This window comes from Tympanuchus pallidicinctus, unplaced genomic scaffold, assembly GCF_026119805.1.
Source record: "Tympanuchus pallidicinctus isolate F22 unplaced genomic scaffold, pur_lepc_1.0 scaffold37, whole genome shotgun sequence".
In the NCBI taxonomy this organism is placed as follows: domain Eukaryota; kingdom Metazoa; phylum Chordata; class Aves; order Galliformes; family Phasianidae; genus Tympanuchus; species Tympanuchus pallidicinctus.
This window is the reverse complement of record NW_026294755.1, coordinates 173,533-190,442: the sequence shown is the minus strand read 5'-3', so window position 1 is coordinate 190,442 and position 16,910 is coordinate 173,533. Positions and strand designations below refer to the sequence as shown.

The 16,910-nt window shown below is 46.6% G+C and overlaps 1 protein-coding gene across 3 annotated transcripts; it reads left to right on the top strand.

Moving 5' to 3' along the window:
• Window positions 1–91: 91 nt before the first annotated feature.
• Window positions 92–15,749, top strand: DDX42 (DEAD-box helicase 42). Of its 3 annotated transcripts, none has more exons than XM_052699478.1 (18): window positions 92–210; window positions 1,472–1,708; window positions 2,009–2,159; window positions 2,753–2,814; window positions 3,563–3,599; window positions 4,991–5,140; window positions 5,377–5,481; window positions 6,064–6,183; window positions 6,698–6,874; window positions 7,376–7,504; window positions 8,046–8,145; window positions 8,779–8,826; window positions 9,375–9,472; window positions 10,690–10,966; window positions 11,600–11,826; window positions 12,988–13,098; window positions 13,644–13,745; window positions 14,634–15,749. In XM_052699478.1, the coding sequence occupies exons 2-18, from the start codon at window positions 1,488–1,490 to the stop codon at window positions 15,342–15,344; spliced, it is 2,826 nt and encodes a 941-aa protein (XP_052555438.1). In that variant the 5' UTR covers window positions 92–210; window positions 1,472–1,487; the 3' UTR covers window positions 15,345–15,749. The 3 variants fall into 3 exon arrangements, with proteins under 3 accessions (XP_052555438.1, XP_052555437.1, XP_052555439.1); XM_052699477.1 differs by lacking the exon at window positions 92–210 and adding an exon at window positions 1,268–1,364; XM_052699479.1 differs by lacking the exons at window positions 92–210; window positions 1,472–1,708; window positions 2,009–2,159 and having other exon boundaries at window positions 2,751–2,814; window positions 3,182–3,599.
• The last annotated feature ends 1,161 nt before the right edge of the window (window positions 15,750–16,910 follow it).

The window sequence follows — 16,910 nt, the reverse complement described above, 5'->3', positions numbered from 1 at the left end:
CCTCCCGTTGCCCGCCCTTCACCTGCGGCTTCACCCGCCTCTAACGCGCATGCTCAGTACGGCGTACTGACGTCAGAGCGCCAAGTACGCATGTACGTCTGAGCTTACGTACGTACGCACGCACGCACATCGGTGCGGCGCTCCATTCCGTCTCCACCCCCCGCCCCGGTAACCGGGGGAGCGGCGGTTGGCGGCTGCTCTGCCCGCGCGGTGAGTGAAGGGTGCTGGGCCGGGCGGGCCGGGCAGTGCGGCGGCTCTTCCTTCTTCTCCCCCGGTATCTGCCCGCGGGCGCTGCGGGACCGAGGCCTGGCGCGGCGTTGCGGGCGGCCTCGGCCCGGCCTGCACAAAGGGCCCCGCGGGCGGGAAGGACCGAGAGCGGTCCGGCGCCGTGTGGAACTGCAGGCAGCAGCGCGGCGCTCCGGGCGTTGCACGCCGGCTGCGGTTCCGGCGGTCCGTGCTGGGGCTCCTGGCGTGCCCTTCCCGGGGCAGGGGGCGCCGAGCCCCGCGTTGCCACACGGTCCCCGCAGCGCCCCATTGCCGTCCTATGGATGGAGTGACCCGCCCGGGAAGTTTTCACGCGGGTGACAGGTCCAACGAATGGTTCTTTAATTTCTGGGTCGGTACAGTGAGGAAGAGTCCCGCAATTCAGACATTGTAACTGAAAAGGTTGCCCGCTGTGCTGTTAGCAGCAGACGCGCATCATGCCATCCGCCCGTGTGTGTGCTGATAGATCTCCTATGGAGCACGCGGGTGGACAAACTGCAGGCATGGAGGGGTAGGGCACCCAGCAGTGCTGTGGGGCAATGAAAAGCAGAGTTTGCCTTGAGGTAAACCCGGTGTTCAGGACTTGAGATTTATCGAGCAAGTCCCGAGCTGCTGAATGTTCTTTACAGGGTGCAGCAGCAGGATTTATCCTCAGATTATTTTAAACTTGTTTCTTTTGTCATTGAGTGATTCCCACTGAAAGTGGGAATTTCCATAATAAGATTCGTGGCTGGTGGGCCATCCCATTCCAACACGCTTGAAAGCAGTGTGGTCAGACTCTTTTTGGCAGCCTTCGAGGTATGACTTACTTGATCATGCAAACAAAGTAATTAAGTTACTTTAAATGGGAAGTGTTGTTTCTCCTGTGTTCCAGGTTCCGGCTTTGAGTTTGTTTGTCTTATAAAAATGAAAACTGTAAAGCAAGCAGGACAAGCAGCATATGTTTAAGTAGTATTTTAGGGACACTGTCTGTTTTTGGAAGGGAATTTGTTTGTTTTACTGTTTTTCAGATTGCAGATGTACTTAAACTTACAAGAAAAGGACACAGGCTAACTCCTTTTTGGGGAGCAGATCAAAGTCATGTCAGTTACAGTTCCCAGGTCTCTTTATCATGAGTACAGTAATCTGCTTTCAAGAAAAATCATGCCAGTAGTCAATACCTGCTTAAAGCAGAAAGGCATTAACTTACCTGTTCTGATTTTAACAGATCTATTGAAGGCATCATGAATTGGAATAAAGGTGGACCTGGTACGAAGAGAGGCTTTGGTTTTGGTGGATTTGCCATAACCCCTGGAAAGAAAGAGGAGCCGAAGCTTTCTCAGCAGTCTCACAGTGCTTTTGGAACAGCCGGTTCTTCTGCTGCGTTTGCGAAATCAGGACCTCCCCAGCTGCCTTCTTTCTACAAAATTGGGTCAAAGCGAGCGAATTTCGATGAAGAAAATGCGTAAGTAGGGTTATTTCTTGCTTTTCTCTGGTTCTGCATTTTAGTCTTTTACTGTTTCCAAAGCAGCGAAAGTATTTGTGGCATGTAGGAGGTTTCGATATTTAGAAGAGCCCGCTCAACTAAATGCTCTAACACAGCAATAACATCACAGAAACCTGAGTTGCTCAGCTGCAGGAAAGCCCCGTGTGTGCTCTGATTTTTATTATCCTTTTCTGCATGGAAAACTTGACTCGGAAACCACGAAAGACAGTGTGTTGCTATGGACTCTGTGCTGACTGGGTGATGTTTGCTACTTCTCAGGTACTTTGAGGATGAAGAGGAGGATAACAGCAATGTTGACTTGCCATACATTCCTGCAGAGAATTCCCCCACTCGCCAGCAGTTTAATTCCAAATCAGCCGACTCTGACAGTGATGATGATCCTCTGGAGGCATTCATGGCTGAAGTGGAGGCAAGACCCAGCTCCTGAAATGTTTATTAACTCTCGTGGCAGTACTTCTCTCCCATCAGAAGCAGCAAATGCCTATCATGGCTTTGGCAGCTGTCTTCAGAACGTCACTTAGCTTTTGTTTTTCCGTGTAAGATGCTGCTAATTAGAACTCAAAGATGAATTAAATGCAGAGGTAGTCGATAGAATTTCCAGTAGCTTATCTACTTGTTTTGGGCATGCTAAGGCTGCACAGCATCTCTGTGCACCTCTGACTGCAACGCTAAGGATTTGTGTTTTTCACAGCTCAAATGGAAATGATTTGGATTTATCCCAAACAGCTCCTTAGCTGCAATTCTTAGCTGGAGTCTGTCAGTGTTTTCCAGAAGAGTGTGGACACTATTTTTTCGACAGCACTGCCACAATGTTGTAATTAAACTTCGAAGTAATTGTTAGGAGAATTTGTTTAGTGTAATAGGATGTGGGATGAGAGAAGGTTTGGTTGAGAAAGTGTTGTCTGTGTGGCGTGGTGATCCACTTATGTAGGAATGACTTTTCCTTCCCATTTGTATCATCTTGTTGTTTTTTTAACGTCTCACAATTTTGTAACCTGTTAGGATCAAGCTGCTCGAGACATGAAGAGGCTGGAGGATAAAGACAAGGAAAAAAAGAATGCTAAGTAAGTTCTTTACTGTAATTCCCATGCCTAACAGTGTCTTGTATGGTGCTGAAAGATTCCAATGCAATTTGTTGATGTTCACTGTTCTGTAGATAACATGAAACAGTACTGCTGTACCGTAGTACTGCAGATACTGGAGGCTCCTCCAGGCTTGTTTTAAGATGTTCCCTGTCAGGTGATGCATTAGGTAATGTCTGACAATTGGGATGCTAAATTTGGAGTTTAAGCAGTTGACATTTTTGCAGCTGATCTATCAGTGTTGACCAAGGTAAATGATGATGCCGTTGATTCTTGATGTAAATGTCAGAAACGTTAGTAGGACTTGCACTGCATGGGGTTGATCAGATTATACGTGGTCCTGAAACAGAACACCGGATCCAAATCACCACCTGGGGATGTTCTGAACCGGATTTGCACTTCCTGGCTCATATTCCTCTTCAGTTATGGGACATCTGGTAGCATCGAGAGCTTAGACCAGGATGGTCTTTGATGTGGCTTCTACTGGGAAGACGGAACCCAAATCTTTCAGTCTCGTTAATAGAAGTAAAAATGAAGGCTTTGCAGGGTCGTTGTTGTGGTTGACACCAAAAGATGAAAAATCCATGGGTTGGGATTATGAATGTTACTGAGCTGTTGGTGTTGTGACTTCCACAAAGTATGGAGCTCAGCACTAAGCAATTGAAAGTATGGAGCTGCGTATGTGGAACACTTGCAGGGAAGTTTTTTTTTTCTCCGCTTGTTTTTCCAGGGGTATTCGAGATGACATTGAAGAGGAAGATGACCAAGTGAGTTCCTATGCAGTCTTTCTATCTTCTTATTTGTTTTTTATCTTCCCTCCCCAAACACATAATGCTAGGTACAAGCACAACTCCGGTGCCATGCTCAGTACCCGGACAATTCAGCAGGAAGCTCTAGTGGGTCCCCTGCTGCCTCCACCCTTCTAGGTGTTCCATTAAAAAAAGAAGAATACTAGGAGACCATTCTTTTCTTTATTGCTTTGAGAAGATTTTTTCAGTCCATTTGAATTTCAGCTTCCTGTACAACAGTTTTTTTGGTGTCTAAGGGTCTCATCAAGTTTGAGATGAGCTGAATCATCTAATATGGAGCACCAGTGGGGAAGCTGTTTGCAGTGAAATTTTGTGTCTGTTGAGGGCAAGGATGAGGCTTTCTGCTCTTTGTTTTCAGCAGGGCTCCAGTTCTGTTTGAGGATTGTAGGCATTGCTGTAACAGAATAATAAGCAAAAAGGAAGCACTTCATTTAAAAAATGCACCTTCCTACCTAATTATAGTTACTAACTACCTCAGTAGTTGTAATAATACAGAGGATGGAAGGCTTGTTGTGCCCATTGGCCTTTGCTACCAATTTGGTGAGTGTAGCCGTGCTCAAGTTGGAGCTAGGGTAACTTCTACCTGCAGACAGCTGCTAAGCAAGTTACTGTATGCATATTCAGATGGCTGAGTGACAGTTGGCCACGTGAATGACAAAGCCAGGTGGGTGTAACATGCCTTTGTAATCGAACTGTGCCTTAAAAATCTGGTCGTAAATCTTTGCCTGAAGGAAGTCCATTGAGGCTGGTGTTTGTGCATGAGAATGGCTTGTTGTGCCGGGGAGCCTAAGTGGGATGCTGAGAGGAGCTGTGAGGATGGCATGTGACAGCTTCTAACTTGGGCTTGTGTCAGAGGACTCCTGAAATAGTTTCTTTCCCATTTGCTGTTGCTTTTCATTTCTGGAGTGTAATTAGGGGAAGAGGAAGAACTTTAGCATAGTTTGTTTATGTAAAAGAGGTAAACCTAGAGTAACATTGTGCTCACTGTGTAGAAACCTACAGCATTTGTGTTTGGTTCGTGTGGAAATAAGACTAAATTCTTGTACTGTTAAAGCCTTACAAGTGGAAGAAGTTCTTAAGCAGGCCTGTAAGAGAAGAAGTTGTTATTTTTGTTTTTTTAAAAAAGCATTCTGTGGTCTAACTGAACATTGTAGTTGTTTTCTTTGTTTCTTCTTGTCCTTTTTCTGGGCATAACTGTTGATATTGATTAGAAGAACCAGTCCTAGTGAATGTTCTGTTTCTCAGTGATGTGTGTGAAAACAAACAGCCATCTAACATCTACCCTGTTTAAGCAACCGTGGTATTTTTGCATCCTGTTGTATGCAATTTTACTGTATGTTTTGCTGCAGGAAGCTTATTTTCGCTACATGGCTGAAAACCCCACTGCTGGTGTGGTGCAAGAAGAGGAAGAGGACAACCTGGAGTATGACAGCGATGGGAATCCAATTGCACCATCCAAAAAAATCATTGATCCTCTTCCACCTATTGACCATTCAGAGGTAGGAGGTTATTTTGCATCCTGCTGTGTCTGTTGTAGGAAGCAGGGGCTGGGAAGTAGAGTGGAACATGCTTCCTTCCAGATGCACCGGTGCTGTCAGGTAGCATTCCACTGCTGTGCCACTCGAGTCGCACTGCAAACCCTTACAATTGCTTCAGATTAAATAAACGTTATTGCAGACAATCAACTTCTTCTCAAACCTTTCTCTCCATAATGAAGATGTAATTATCCCTGCAGATTGAATATCCCCCATTTGAGAAAAATTTCTATGATGAGCACGAAGAGATCACCAGCCTGACCCCACAGCAGGTGGTGGAGTTACGGCACAAGCTGAACCTGCGGGTAAGCATGTCGCAGAGCCTCCTCAGGAGCTTTCTGCCTGCATTCTCTCAAACTGCCTGAACAGTTCTCATTAAAGGGTTTGAATGCCAGGCCTCTTGGACACCTTCAATGCCTTTGATGTAAAGGAGCGTGGCTTTCCTCAGCAGGTCTTGAAAGTTGTCTCCAGTCTTCTCTAATCGGGCGTCCATCATCAGTTGTGTGGGTGCACTTTTGAGAGCCACAGAGCTAAGAACTGAAACTGGAAATGCTATAAGCAAGAATTGAGTATTTTTCCCATTTGAAACGTGTTAGTGTGGTGACTCCTGTGAAGGGAACTGTCTGGGGAGGAAGGAGATCAGTTGTACAAGGAGGTAGATGTGGTTTTTTAGTAACTTGTGTTGATTGACAATTTATGTTTGGTTTTTAATATCTGGAAGCCCTGTTTACACAATGCATATGGAATTTGTGCCAAGTTAAACTGAAGTTTACTTAAAATAAGTTAAAAAAAAAAAAAAAAAACTTATTGAAATAAAGGTACTTCATTCATTTCTGTATTTGTTTTTCCTCTGACTGTTTTCTATGAACACTGTTTCTATTTCTAAGGTCTCCGGTGCTGCTCCTCCAAGACCAGGCAGTAGTTTTGCTCATTTTGGATTTGATGAGCAGCTCATGCATCAAATCAGGAAATCTGAGTATACCCAGCCCACGCCTATACAGTGTCAGGTGAGGATTGTTGCTGCCTAACATCTAAAATACAGCTAATAGAATACGTAGAAAGGTCCTGAGTGCATATGAGGATGCATACAATGCCAGTTTCCAAACTGTCATGGGAAAAAAAAATGTTTTCTTTTTCTAGGAAACGAGCTTTGGGTGTTTTAAATTTCTTTTCTAAAAACTTGAGAGGTCCTCATAGCAGCAGTGGGGAGGAGCTGCATGCTTTGTCACTCAGAATGGTCACTGGAGGGACAGGCTCAGAGAATTCTGGTTTTAGCATCCTTACAGCTGGACAGGAAGCGTTTGTGGCCAGGTAAAAATACATCCTTAGGATGTGGTGCTGGGCCCAAACGCTGGCATTTGCTTTGAGTTTTTGAAACAAGCTAATCTGAATTTGGCAGTAAAGCTGTGCATGCATCCACCATATTGCTGTGAGTCCCTTGTAATGTGCAGTTCTTTTGTTATCTGAGTTCTTTGTGTAATTCCGAGGTAGAATATGGGTTTAAAATATCCTTGTTTTAAGGGTGTTCCAGTTGCCATGAGTGGCAGAGATATGATTGGAATAGCTAAGACTGGAAGTGGGAAAACAGCAGCCTTCATTTGGCCAATGCTGATTCACATCATGGATCAAAAGGAGCTTGAACCAGGAGACGGCCCAATTGCAGTGATTGTGTGCCCGACCAGAGAGCTTTGCCAGCAGGTATGTGTCCAGGGAGCAGGTTTGTGCCCTGCAGTGTTTCTAGAGAAGGCAAAATCCTGTGCAGAAGTTGCCGGAGAACCTCAGTGATCGATTTGCAAGAAATTACCCTGGCCGTGACTGCGGTGTAAGCTCACAGCCCTCGCTTCCACTCCTTTTTGTTGTAGGATCGTGACAAATTTTAAGTCATCGTTAATTTTACACAGAGATCCCAAATTATTCCTAAGTATTGAGAGTTTTGTGGGTCTGTTGCCACAAGCTGTGTGTGTGGAAGGATAGAGCCTGTGGCTTACGTTGCGGTTGGGTGGCTGAATGCATTTCCCCAGTAAGTGGATGGAAGCCGTCCACAAATGTTGGAGCGCTCAGCCCTGTGGATTTCTGAATGATTTCAGGAAGCTTTTAGCTGGAAAGTGGACCTCAGGAGCGGGGCTCTGTTGTAAAGGTAGGTATATTTTCTCAGATCTGTGTGACATGAACTGTGAGGTGTTCTGTTTAAATCCTCAGATCCATTCTGAATGTAAGCGCTTTGGAAAGGCGTACAACCTGCGCTCAGTGGCGGTCTATGGAGGAGGGAGCATGTGGGAGCAAGCCAAAGCCCTCCAGGAGGGGGCAGAGATCGTGGTCTGCACACCTGTGAGTGCCTTTATGCCCACAGTACAATGAAACATTGAAGCAGGAGTGATTTGAATGAGGGCTGTTCTCAAACCACCTCGCTTTTTGCAAAAGCTGGTGAAGAACTTTGTGCAGAACTGATGACTGGGGGAAGTTCTGTCATGGCTGTTTATTGGAGTACTGGGCCAAAAAAGCAGGGCATGAATAACTCCTGCACCAAAAACTTGATGTTTTGATAGGCAGCTCCCAGTTAAAGTGTAATTGAGATGAAGGATGGTCAGTTCTTGGATGTCAGCGCTGCTGCCCTTCCAAAAACTATCCCTAAAATTCAGCTTTGACAGCGTGGTTGATGAGAGATTTAGTTATTTGTTTCTAAGCCTTGAATATTGACATTTACCTCTGGACTGAAGCCCTGAGATGTTTTCTGCTCTGTGTCTCTGGTGAGGTTAAAAGCAGATATGGTGAGGAGAAGAGCACATGAGTTCTGAGGTTGAGCATGTTGACATTTTTTAATATGCTTAAATATTGGCTGTTAATGTTGATTTCCCCACTCTCCCAACAGGGCCGTTTGATTGATCATGTGAAAAAGAAAGCTACAAACCTTCAGAGAGTCACTTACCTCGTGTTTGATGAAGCAGACAGGATGTTTGATATGGGGTTTGGTATGTTTTGGAAGGCAGTGGTCTGTGTTTCTCTGCTCAGTATGACTGTTTATAATTCCTGTGGTGTTGAATGCTGGAAAACACTTAAGGAAAGTATGAACAGTAATACACACAACTATTGAAAGATCTAATATCTGTTGATACAGAGATCTGTGAAACCCAGTTGATAAATTCCAGAGATCCTGATATTATTTTTTTTTATCTTAAAAGTGATGAATATCTTACAGTGAACTCACTTTTCTGCCTTGGTTCTGTGACTGGATCCAGCAGTGTTGTAAGAACTCCCTGCTTTATTGGAACAGGATCAGTCATTCCCATCTGCATGATGTTGGATCACGGGGCAGAGTGAAAATCTGAGGGTGCTTTGGTGCTGCAAAGTGAGGGAGGCACCTGAGATGTGCAGAGTGCACTGCTCAGCTCACATCTTTGCTTAAAGAACTTTTTGCTGAGCTTTTTGTGCAGTAAAGGAACTTCCCTTCTGCAGCAGAGAGCTGGAAAGTCACAGCAAAGTGAAATAGAGAAGAAGCATTCATTGATTCCATTTGTTAAATAAAGTGGTGAAGTTGCACTTTGAGTTATTCTACTCGCTGACAAACAGGCAGCTTTGATTGCAGCACTTTCCTTCTTTTCCAGAATACCAGGTCAGATCCATTGCAAGCCACGTGCGGCCAGACAGACAGAGTGAGTATGAGCATGTTTCAGATTAAACTTCTGGGAGCTGCAGGAGGCTGTGAGGTGGAGGTTCAGAATCCGGAGCAGAGATTGTGTGGCTGTGACAAGAACAGAAAATCCAGCGAGGCTTCTGCAGGACTCTGTGGTGTTACTGTTTGTGGGCTGCTGGGAGAGGCTGCTTGTGAAGTGTGAGCATTTGTAGCCAGGTTGTTCATCCCTCTGTAATCCCCCCGCAGTCTTTGCTCAGAGGAAGGATGATCTGCTGAACCAATATTTGCATGCTTTCACATCCCATGTGCTAAACTGTGGTAAAAGAAGGCTTGCAACATGCCACGTATTATTGACATCTTGTTTCAAATACCATGGAAAGTGTTTCTCCTTCGAGGAGTTCTAATAGTGTGATTTCTGATTTTCCTTACCACTGGTAAGACAGACTGTAGCTTCAGATCCCTGACATAAAACAGCCAGGCAGGTTTCTCACACGTGTGCAGCGTTGTCACAATCGTGGAAGATTAATTTTTCAGGGAATGCAAATCTTGTTTTCTTCCTCCTTTCAGCCCTTTTGTTCAGTGCCACCTTCCGTAAGAAGATTGAGAAGTTGGCCCGAGATATTCTGATCGACCCAATTCGAGTGGTGCAGGGAGACATTGGGGAGGTAACCTCACTTCTGAGCCAGTCACAGAAGGGAATCACACCGTTGTCTGAATTTATGTTAAGCTGCAGCATCAGCTCATAAATTGAGAAGGAAATACTGGATGTTTGGCCAAGAATATTTGGGGTTTTCGTCGTTGTTGTTGTGCTGTTCTTGGTGTTTATTTTGCTGAGCTTTTTGCCAGCACACGTTCTTGTGGTGGGGGGGGGAGTTCCATCATGCAGGGAAACAACATCACTGCAGTGACTGATGTGTTTGCTGTGCTGAAGCAGTGGGCACCTCCTTCTGCTTTGTCTCACAAGGACAAATAAAACAGTGACAGCTTTTGCAGTGGAGGCTTTGAAACTGGTTATAATGCCTTTCAGCTGGTTTATGTGGGAATGTTGATTCTATACTTGCTTGACATAGCAGTTGAACTGCTAGCAGACTTGTTTCTGCAATTGAAGTGGGTGGATGCACGCTCACTGTGAAGAGGCTTTGCACTGTTGCAAAGTTTCACAAGCTGTCTGCTGAACATTCTTTTTTCCACCCATTCTCTGCAGTTTTTGTCCCCATTCCTTACTAAAAAAATGAGTGCAGCCTGGTCTTTCCAGGAAGCTGGTTTTCCTATGCTTTGCCTAAGAAAAGGAGCAGCTTACCTTGTTCAGTCAGTTTCTTTTCTCTGGTCTAAATTACTAGTCTGGGAACTTAGTCCTCACAGGAATTGCCATTCAAATGTGTAGAAACCAAATCTTTCCTGGAAACTTCCCAGTGGAGTTTTTTGCCCCACTGCACATTTGTTATCTCAGTGCACAGGGGGTCTGCTTGTGCCTCCTTTCTTCGTGATGCTCTGGGCAGTCGCAGCACACAGAGCTGCTTTCTCTGACCCCCGTTGGAATACCTTTCGCTGATGATCGCCCCTTCCACCTCAAACCTCGCATCTGAGTTGTAGATATTCCTCTTCATGTCAGTTGGATGCTAAACTGCATCAATGCCAGCGACTGCAGTTGGCCTCTCCAGTTTTTTAAAGTGCAGCTCAGCTCTCCTGCCATTTCTGCATTGTGAACATAAAGTGGTCAGCCATGAAGTGAGCGGGAGGCAGCTGCGACCTCGCTCAGAGCAGACTGTCAGTTCCCTGCTTCTGCTCTCAAAATCACATTAAATTCCTGATTTTTATTCTGCTGTCTGTGTTTGCTGCAGCGCCCTTTGCGTCCTGCATCACTGCTTATTTCTCTCCTTAGGCAAATGAAGACGTTACTCAAATAGTGGAGATTTTCCCCTCTGGTCCCAGCAAGTGGAACTGGCTGACACGGCGCCTTGTGGAGTTCACATCCTCTGGGAGCGTTCTCCTGTTTGTCACCAAGAAGGCCAACGCTGAAGAGCTGGCTAATAACCTCAAGCAGGAGGATCATAACCTGGGGCTCCTTCATGGTGACATGGACCAGAGCGAGAGGAATAAAGTCATTTCAGAGTTCAAGAAAAAGGGGATCCCGATACTGGTGGCTACTGATGTAGCAGGTATGTGGATTGATAAGGAGCTGCAGCTCGGGCAAGTTGTGGATATCAGCAGGAAAGGTGTCACCCCTCAGTGGAAGGCAGCAAGGTTGACTTCTGACCTGCTGCACGGTTTCCCAGATGTTTTCCAGAAGTGCACACTGTTAACAAGGGATTTTATTCTGAAAGCTTCCCGGTGGTGTTAAATATACAGTGACAGAAAGAGAGAGAGAGAAAGGTATTTTAATACACAGAAAGTAAATAAGCTGCTTCTGAAGGAAATAGTTGCTGTTAATCAGCTGACAAATTTACTCATGCTTATATGAAGAGGAGGTGGAAACACTTGGGGCCTTTGTAGAACAGCTCTTGTACCCAGATGTTCAGCTGAACGAAGGATGAATGTCACAGTCCTGTAATAAAGGACCTCTTTCTGTCTTGAAGTAACAGTTATGTGAGCTGATATCTTCCATCTCCAGTCCTGTGAGTCGCTGCACTTAAGATAACAAAGAGTTTCAGCCTACAGAGGATGTCTTAACTGTGATCTGTTGATGTAGAAGCTCTTCCCTAATAGAGCAGAACAATGTGCTGGTATGAATGGCATTGCTTTGAGTCCTTGCGGGGTAAAGATCCTTACCACTGCATTGCTCTTGATTGCAGCTCGTGGGTTGGATATTCCTTCCATTAAGACTGTGATTAATTACGATGTGGCTCGGGACATTGACACCCACACCCACAGGATCGGGCGTACGGGCAGGGCGGGCGAGAAGGGAGTTGCCTACACCCTGCTGACTCCCAAGGACAGCAACTTCGCTGGGGATCTTGTCAGAAATCTGGAAGGTGCTAATCAACATGTTTCCAAAGAGCTGTTGGATCTGGCAATGCAGGTACGAAGCAAAACTCTGTGAGGCAGCTGGCAGAGAAAGCCAGGAGCTTGGAGACTTGTTTTGGGTTCCGTCATTTATCCTCAGTGTTCTTTTGGCAACCTGTGTTGTTTTTAAGCAGGCTTGGTACAGCAGTGGGTTTATTTAATAACTTTAGAAAGAAAGGGAGACATGGAGATGTTGGACTCCAATATGTAACCGACTCTGGTGTCTCATTGCACTCAGATTTTTGCTCTGCATCAGAAGATGCAAGTTAGTTGAAAGCTGAACAAGAAAATGATTACAGGTTAATTCACTGTGTGACCTGGTTGCTGTTTGGCAGTGCTGCCTGACAGACTTGCTATGTACAGGTATGACTGATAGGTCACCACAGTGCTTGGCAGCTCACGAAGGTGCTGCAGGGGAGCAAAGGCTTTTTGGTAATCTCCACATGCAAAGATAAATTAACACACTTCTGACTTCAGCACCAAGAGCTCGGATGCCCAGTGCTGGAAGTAAATGGTCTTTTTCTGACGTACAGAGGCAGCATTTTCAGAAGTGACACAATGTGTGATGCACAGCTCCATAGGCTGCCTGTCAGAAGAGAGGACAGAAGCTGAATGGCTTGGCTTATGGACTGACTTGGGTCTGAAGGAGCTACCAGGCATGATGAGACACAGCTAACCATGATTTAGAGACCTGGCAGTGGGAGCTCAGGTTGGGCTGCTCCTTCCTGGCCGCTGCTTGTTGCAGGAAGTTTCACTGACAAAACTTCATTTCTTCTTAAGCTGCCAATGGGCTCGATCTGTAAAACCCAGGGATGAGTAAATGCAGACCTCTCAAGTGAGCGACATTAGAAATGGCATTTATTCCTGGGTTTAGAAAAAGCAAGCCTCTGAATCTTTAATATAGATAAGAGAGCAGGACATAAAATCAGTTTTCATAAGGAGGATTTGTAGGGAAAGCTTCAGAGCCGTGTGTCAGGACCGTCTGCAGCTTCAGTTCCCACTCGGTGCAGTCTGCCCTGTCCCAGCCCCTTGCCACAGCTGTGTTCTGGATTGGGAAACAGCATGCTTCATCTTTTTTCTTTCAAAATGCTCAAAATTTCCTTTTCTAAGTTTCGTTGCCTGTGTTTCTCAAGCTGCTCATCCCTGTGTTGCTCCCCTTTGCTTTTCTTTTGCCCAGAACCCTTGGTTCCGGAAATCCCGTTTCAAAGGAGGAAAAGGCAAGAAGCTGAATATTGGTGGTGGTGGCTTGGGATATCGTGAGCGTCCTGGCCTGGGATCAGAGAGTTCTGTAAGTAGAAATGCTGAAGAAGTTGTTTACAGTCTTTGGATCTTCTAAACTTTGGGCTGCCTTTCTTCAGTGTAAAAATCATGTAAAAAATTCGCATCAGTTCCACCTCTGCTTCCACAAACTGGCGTAGGTCTGTCTGTCCATCCCAGAGCAGCTCACTGCCAGCGTTTACAGGGACAAACTGCAGACGTGCTGGAACTGCATCGTGCTCACCATTCATCCAGAAACCACAGCTGAAGCCTTGTTCACACTTGGTCCTGCTTGTGACATCTGTGAACACCGCCATCTGATCCCGTTTTGCTGTGCTGTAGGGAGATGGTTAAAATGTGGTCCTAGTGAGTTGCTCAGACCTCCTGCACCTTTGCTTTTCTGTTGCCCTAAAGAACAGAGGGCAGACTGTGCTGCTGCTCAGTGCTCTCTGGAGGTCCACGATCCTTAGTGGGTGCATTCCCTGAGTGCAGAGTGATGATAGGTTTGGGAAACTGTGCAGTGTGATGTCTTTTGTTGGGTAAATCTCTCCAGTTGTCCTCTGTCGTTGTGTTTAGGACCGTGGCAACAACAACAGTGTGATGAGTAACTATGAAGCATACAAGCCATCATCTGGGGCAATGGGAGACAGACTTACAGCAATGAAAGCAGCTTTTCAGGTTGGTTCAATCCACGTTCTAACTCAAGAGGAAAGGAAATGAGGTGGAAAATGTTTCCTACTGATAGTTTGAAACAAATTTTTTCTTCCTTGAAAGTGCAGAAACCCTGTGCTGACTTCAGGGAAATTGAGTTTGGTGGTTGCAGCCACGTCTCATTCACTTGGGGCAGGGAGTCTGGAGTGGAAGAATTAGCATGTAGGCTGACTGAATGTATTTGCACAACATTCATTTGCCAGATTTATTTTGTGTTCTGCTGCCTATTTGCTCTTCTTCCCTTCTGGATCCTGTTACTACATTCGATCCTGTTTGGCTCCCTTAAGTGTAAAAATTAACCCCACAACACAGAAGTCCCCTTGTTTCTGTGGTCAGGCAACAGATGTCTGCTACTAATTCTGTGCTGATAAGCAGGGCAGGAATGTAATCACTCTTTGAAACTCTGTGAAAGGGGAGATAACAGCAGGACAAGGGGAAATGGTTTGAAGTTGAGGGAGGGAAGATTGAGGTTGGATATCAGGGGGAAGTTCTTTGCTATGAGAGCGGTGAGGTGCTGGAACAGCTGCCAGAGAGGCTGTGGATGCCCCGTCCATCCCTGGAGGTGTTTAAGGCCAGGTTGGATGGGGCCCTGGGCAGCCTGGGCTGGTGTGAAATGGGGAGGTTGGTGGCCCTGCGTGTGGCAGGGGGTTGGAGCTTCGTGATCCTTGAGGTCCCTTCCAACCCTGGCCATTCTGTGATTCTGATTCACTCCAAGAATGAGTTTTTGTAGGAACTCTTTCTCCTGGGGACATCCTGAATTCAGGACAGGGTTGTGCCTGCATGCTGGCTGTGTGTTCTGTGGCGCAGCACAGATGCAAACACTTCTTTTTCCTTTCTTTTCTCTCTTTCTGGCAGTCCCAGTATAAGAGCCATTTTGTTGCTGCAAGCTTAAATAACCAAAAGACTGGAAGCTCTGCTGCTGGTGCCAGTGGCTGGACCAGCGCGGGGAGCTTGAACTCAGTACCTACCAGTTCTGCACAACAAAACGCTGCAAACCCCGCCAGCCCCATCGCAGCCACCGCGGCGGCGAAAGGCGTCCCGGGTTTCAGCAGCACCGGGACTCTGAGCAGCGTTCCCACCTTTCCCGGCGTCGGGATGCAGGGCTACAGCAACAACAACGGTGCCAACGGCGGCGCCGCTAATCGGGAAGGCATCGGCAGCGCCGGCGGCGCTCCTCGCGGTGGAGGCGGAGGTGGCGGCGCCGTTCGGGAGCGCTACAGCGACGGCAGGAACAGTCGGCACAGCGAGGCCCCGCGCCGCGGGGAGGGCGGCGGTCGCTACAACGATTCGCAGCATCACGGGGAGGGGGGCGGTCGCTACGGTGACGCCTATCGGCACGGGGAGGGCCGGCACGGGGACAACCATCGCCACGCCGAGAGCCGGCACTTCAGCGACGCGGGAGGTGCCAATCGCAATAACGTTGACGGCAGGAATATCGGCGAAGGGAGGAGCAATGAGAGCAGGAATGGTGAGAACAGGAAGGATGCCAACAGCCGAGACAACAAGACAGATGGTTTTGCTGTCCCAGAGCCCCCGAAACGTAAGAAGAGCCGGTGGGACAGTTAAAAGCTGGTGCTTCACAGCCTGGGATTTCTGCAGGTCTCTTACCCGGAGGATTTCTTGGTAACTGGTTGTTGAGCAGCTGGGGGAGGAGAAGGAAGCTGTGCAAACTCCCCACGCGAGTCTGCGCCGGTACATCTGCAGACATTCACTCTGATGATGTCTATGTGCGATGCTTAGAAAGAAATCATTTTGATAAAGCTACCTGGGTTCTGCTTTTAAACATTCAGCGCTCGAATAACTCAGCTGGATTTAAACAGATCTTGACCAGAAAGAAGCTGTTTCGTGTCCTTACAACAATAAGAAACTGTTTCAGGTTGTCTTTTCTTAACCAGCACACCCGCCTACAAACCAGTCCATCTGTTGATGCTCAGGACCCACCTGTTTAACATTAAACAGCATTAACTTTCAGCAGTTTGTTCACTATGGTGAGTTCTTCTCCAGTTTCTTCTTTTCACCCCCTCTTTTATCCGCAAATAAACTTTGGCTTCCAGATTTGCCCCTTCCTTCTCTCCCTATCACTTAAGAATGTATCAATTTTCCTTGCTTTAGGTGGGATGGAACAAGTTGAGTTTTCTTTCCTTTAATGTCTTATGGAAGCTGTTGAAGGGATCCTTCTCCAGCCCAATTAACCACGACTTCCCAAGTGGGGGTGGAATCCCTGCTTTGTGCTCAGCACAGCAATCCCATTGCCCAGGTGTCCTTTTTTTCCTTGTAAAGAACCTCCTGTTTTCCCAATAGCCTTCATTTGGGTGGAAGCCTGCATAGCAAACGTGTCTGTGCTGTGCCTATGCACCCTCTGTTATGAGAGGGCTGATGGCTTTCTTCAAGGTAAAAACAAAGGGAAGAAAAGAAAGAAATGCGGATCTGCCCCCAGCAATCAGAGCCTGGTGCCCCCATGAAATGAAGCTCAGTGAAGGGCCTTCATTCTGAAATTCAGGGACCTGCTGCTCAGAAGCCTGTAGGGAGAACCTGAAAAGCGACTGATGGAGTGGAACAGCTCAGAGATCCCACGTTGGACGCGTGCAGTTAAAAGTGTAAAATCTTGCTTGCCCGTTTTTAACTCATTGTGTGCATTACCTGTTTTTTAACTCCTTTTTTTGTTTGCGCCATGAAGGTAAGGAGGAGCTCTGGTGTTGAAACGTCAGCGCTCACCTCTGTCTTGTTTCTGCTCACAGAAGTATCAGAACCTGTCAGGTTTTTGTGACGTTGTGAAGTTTTCTTTATCCGCTGTGCGTTTGCTTTCTGCTTGCTTTAGTAAATGTTTTATTACCGAGACAAAACACCTGGCACGTGCTTTTCATTCTCTGCTTTTCCTCGGGCTCTCCTGGCACTGGGATGGAGATCTGTCCTGTTGGAGATCTGACTGCAGCCTTTTCTTTCACCACAAGCAGGTGAGAAAATAATCCCATGCTTTTTCTCGCCGTCTTTTACCTCAAACAATTTGAGAACCACATTTGAGCTCCAGAGCCTTCTGGGGTTTGGGTTCTCCCACTCTGAAGTGGAGAAGTGCAGGGCTCACTGCTTGTCCCAACCTTTCAGAGTCCTGGGGCTGGAAAGAGAACTCAGCAG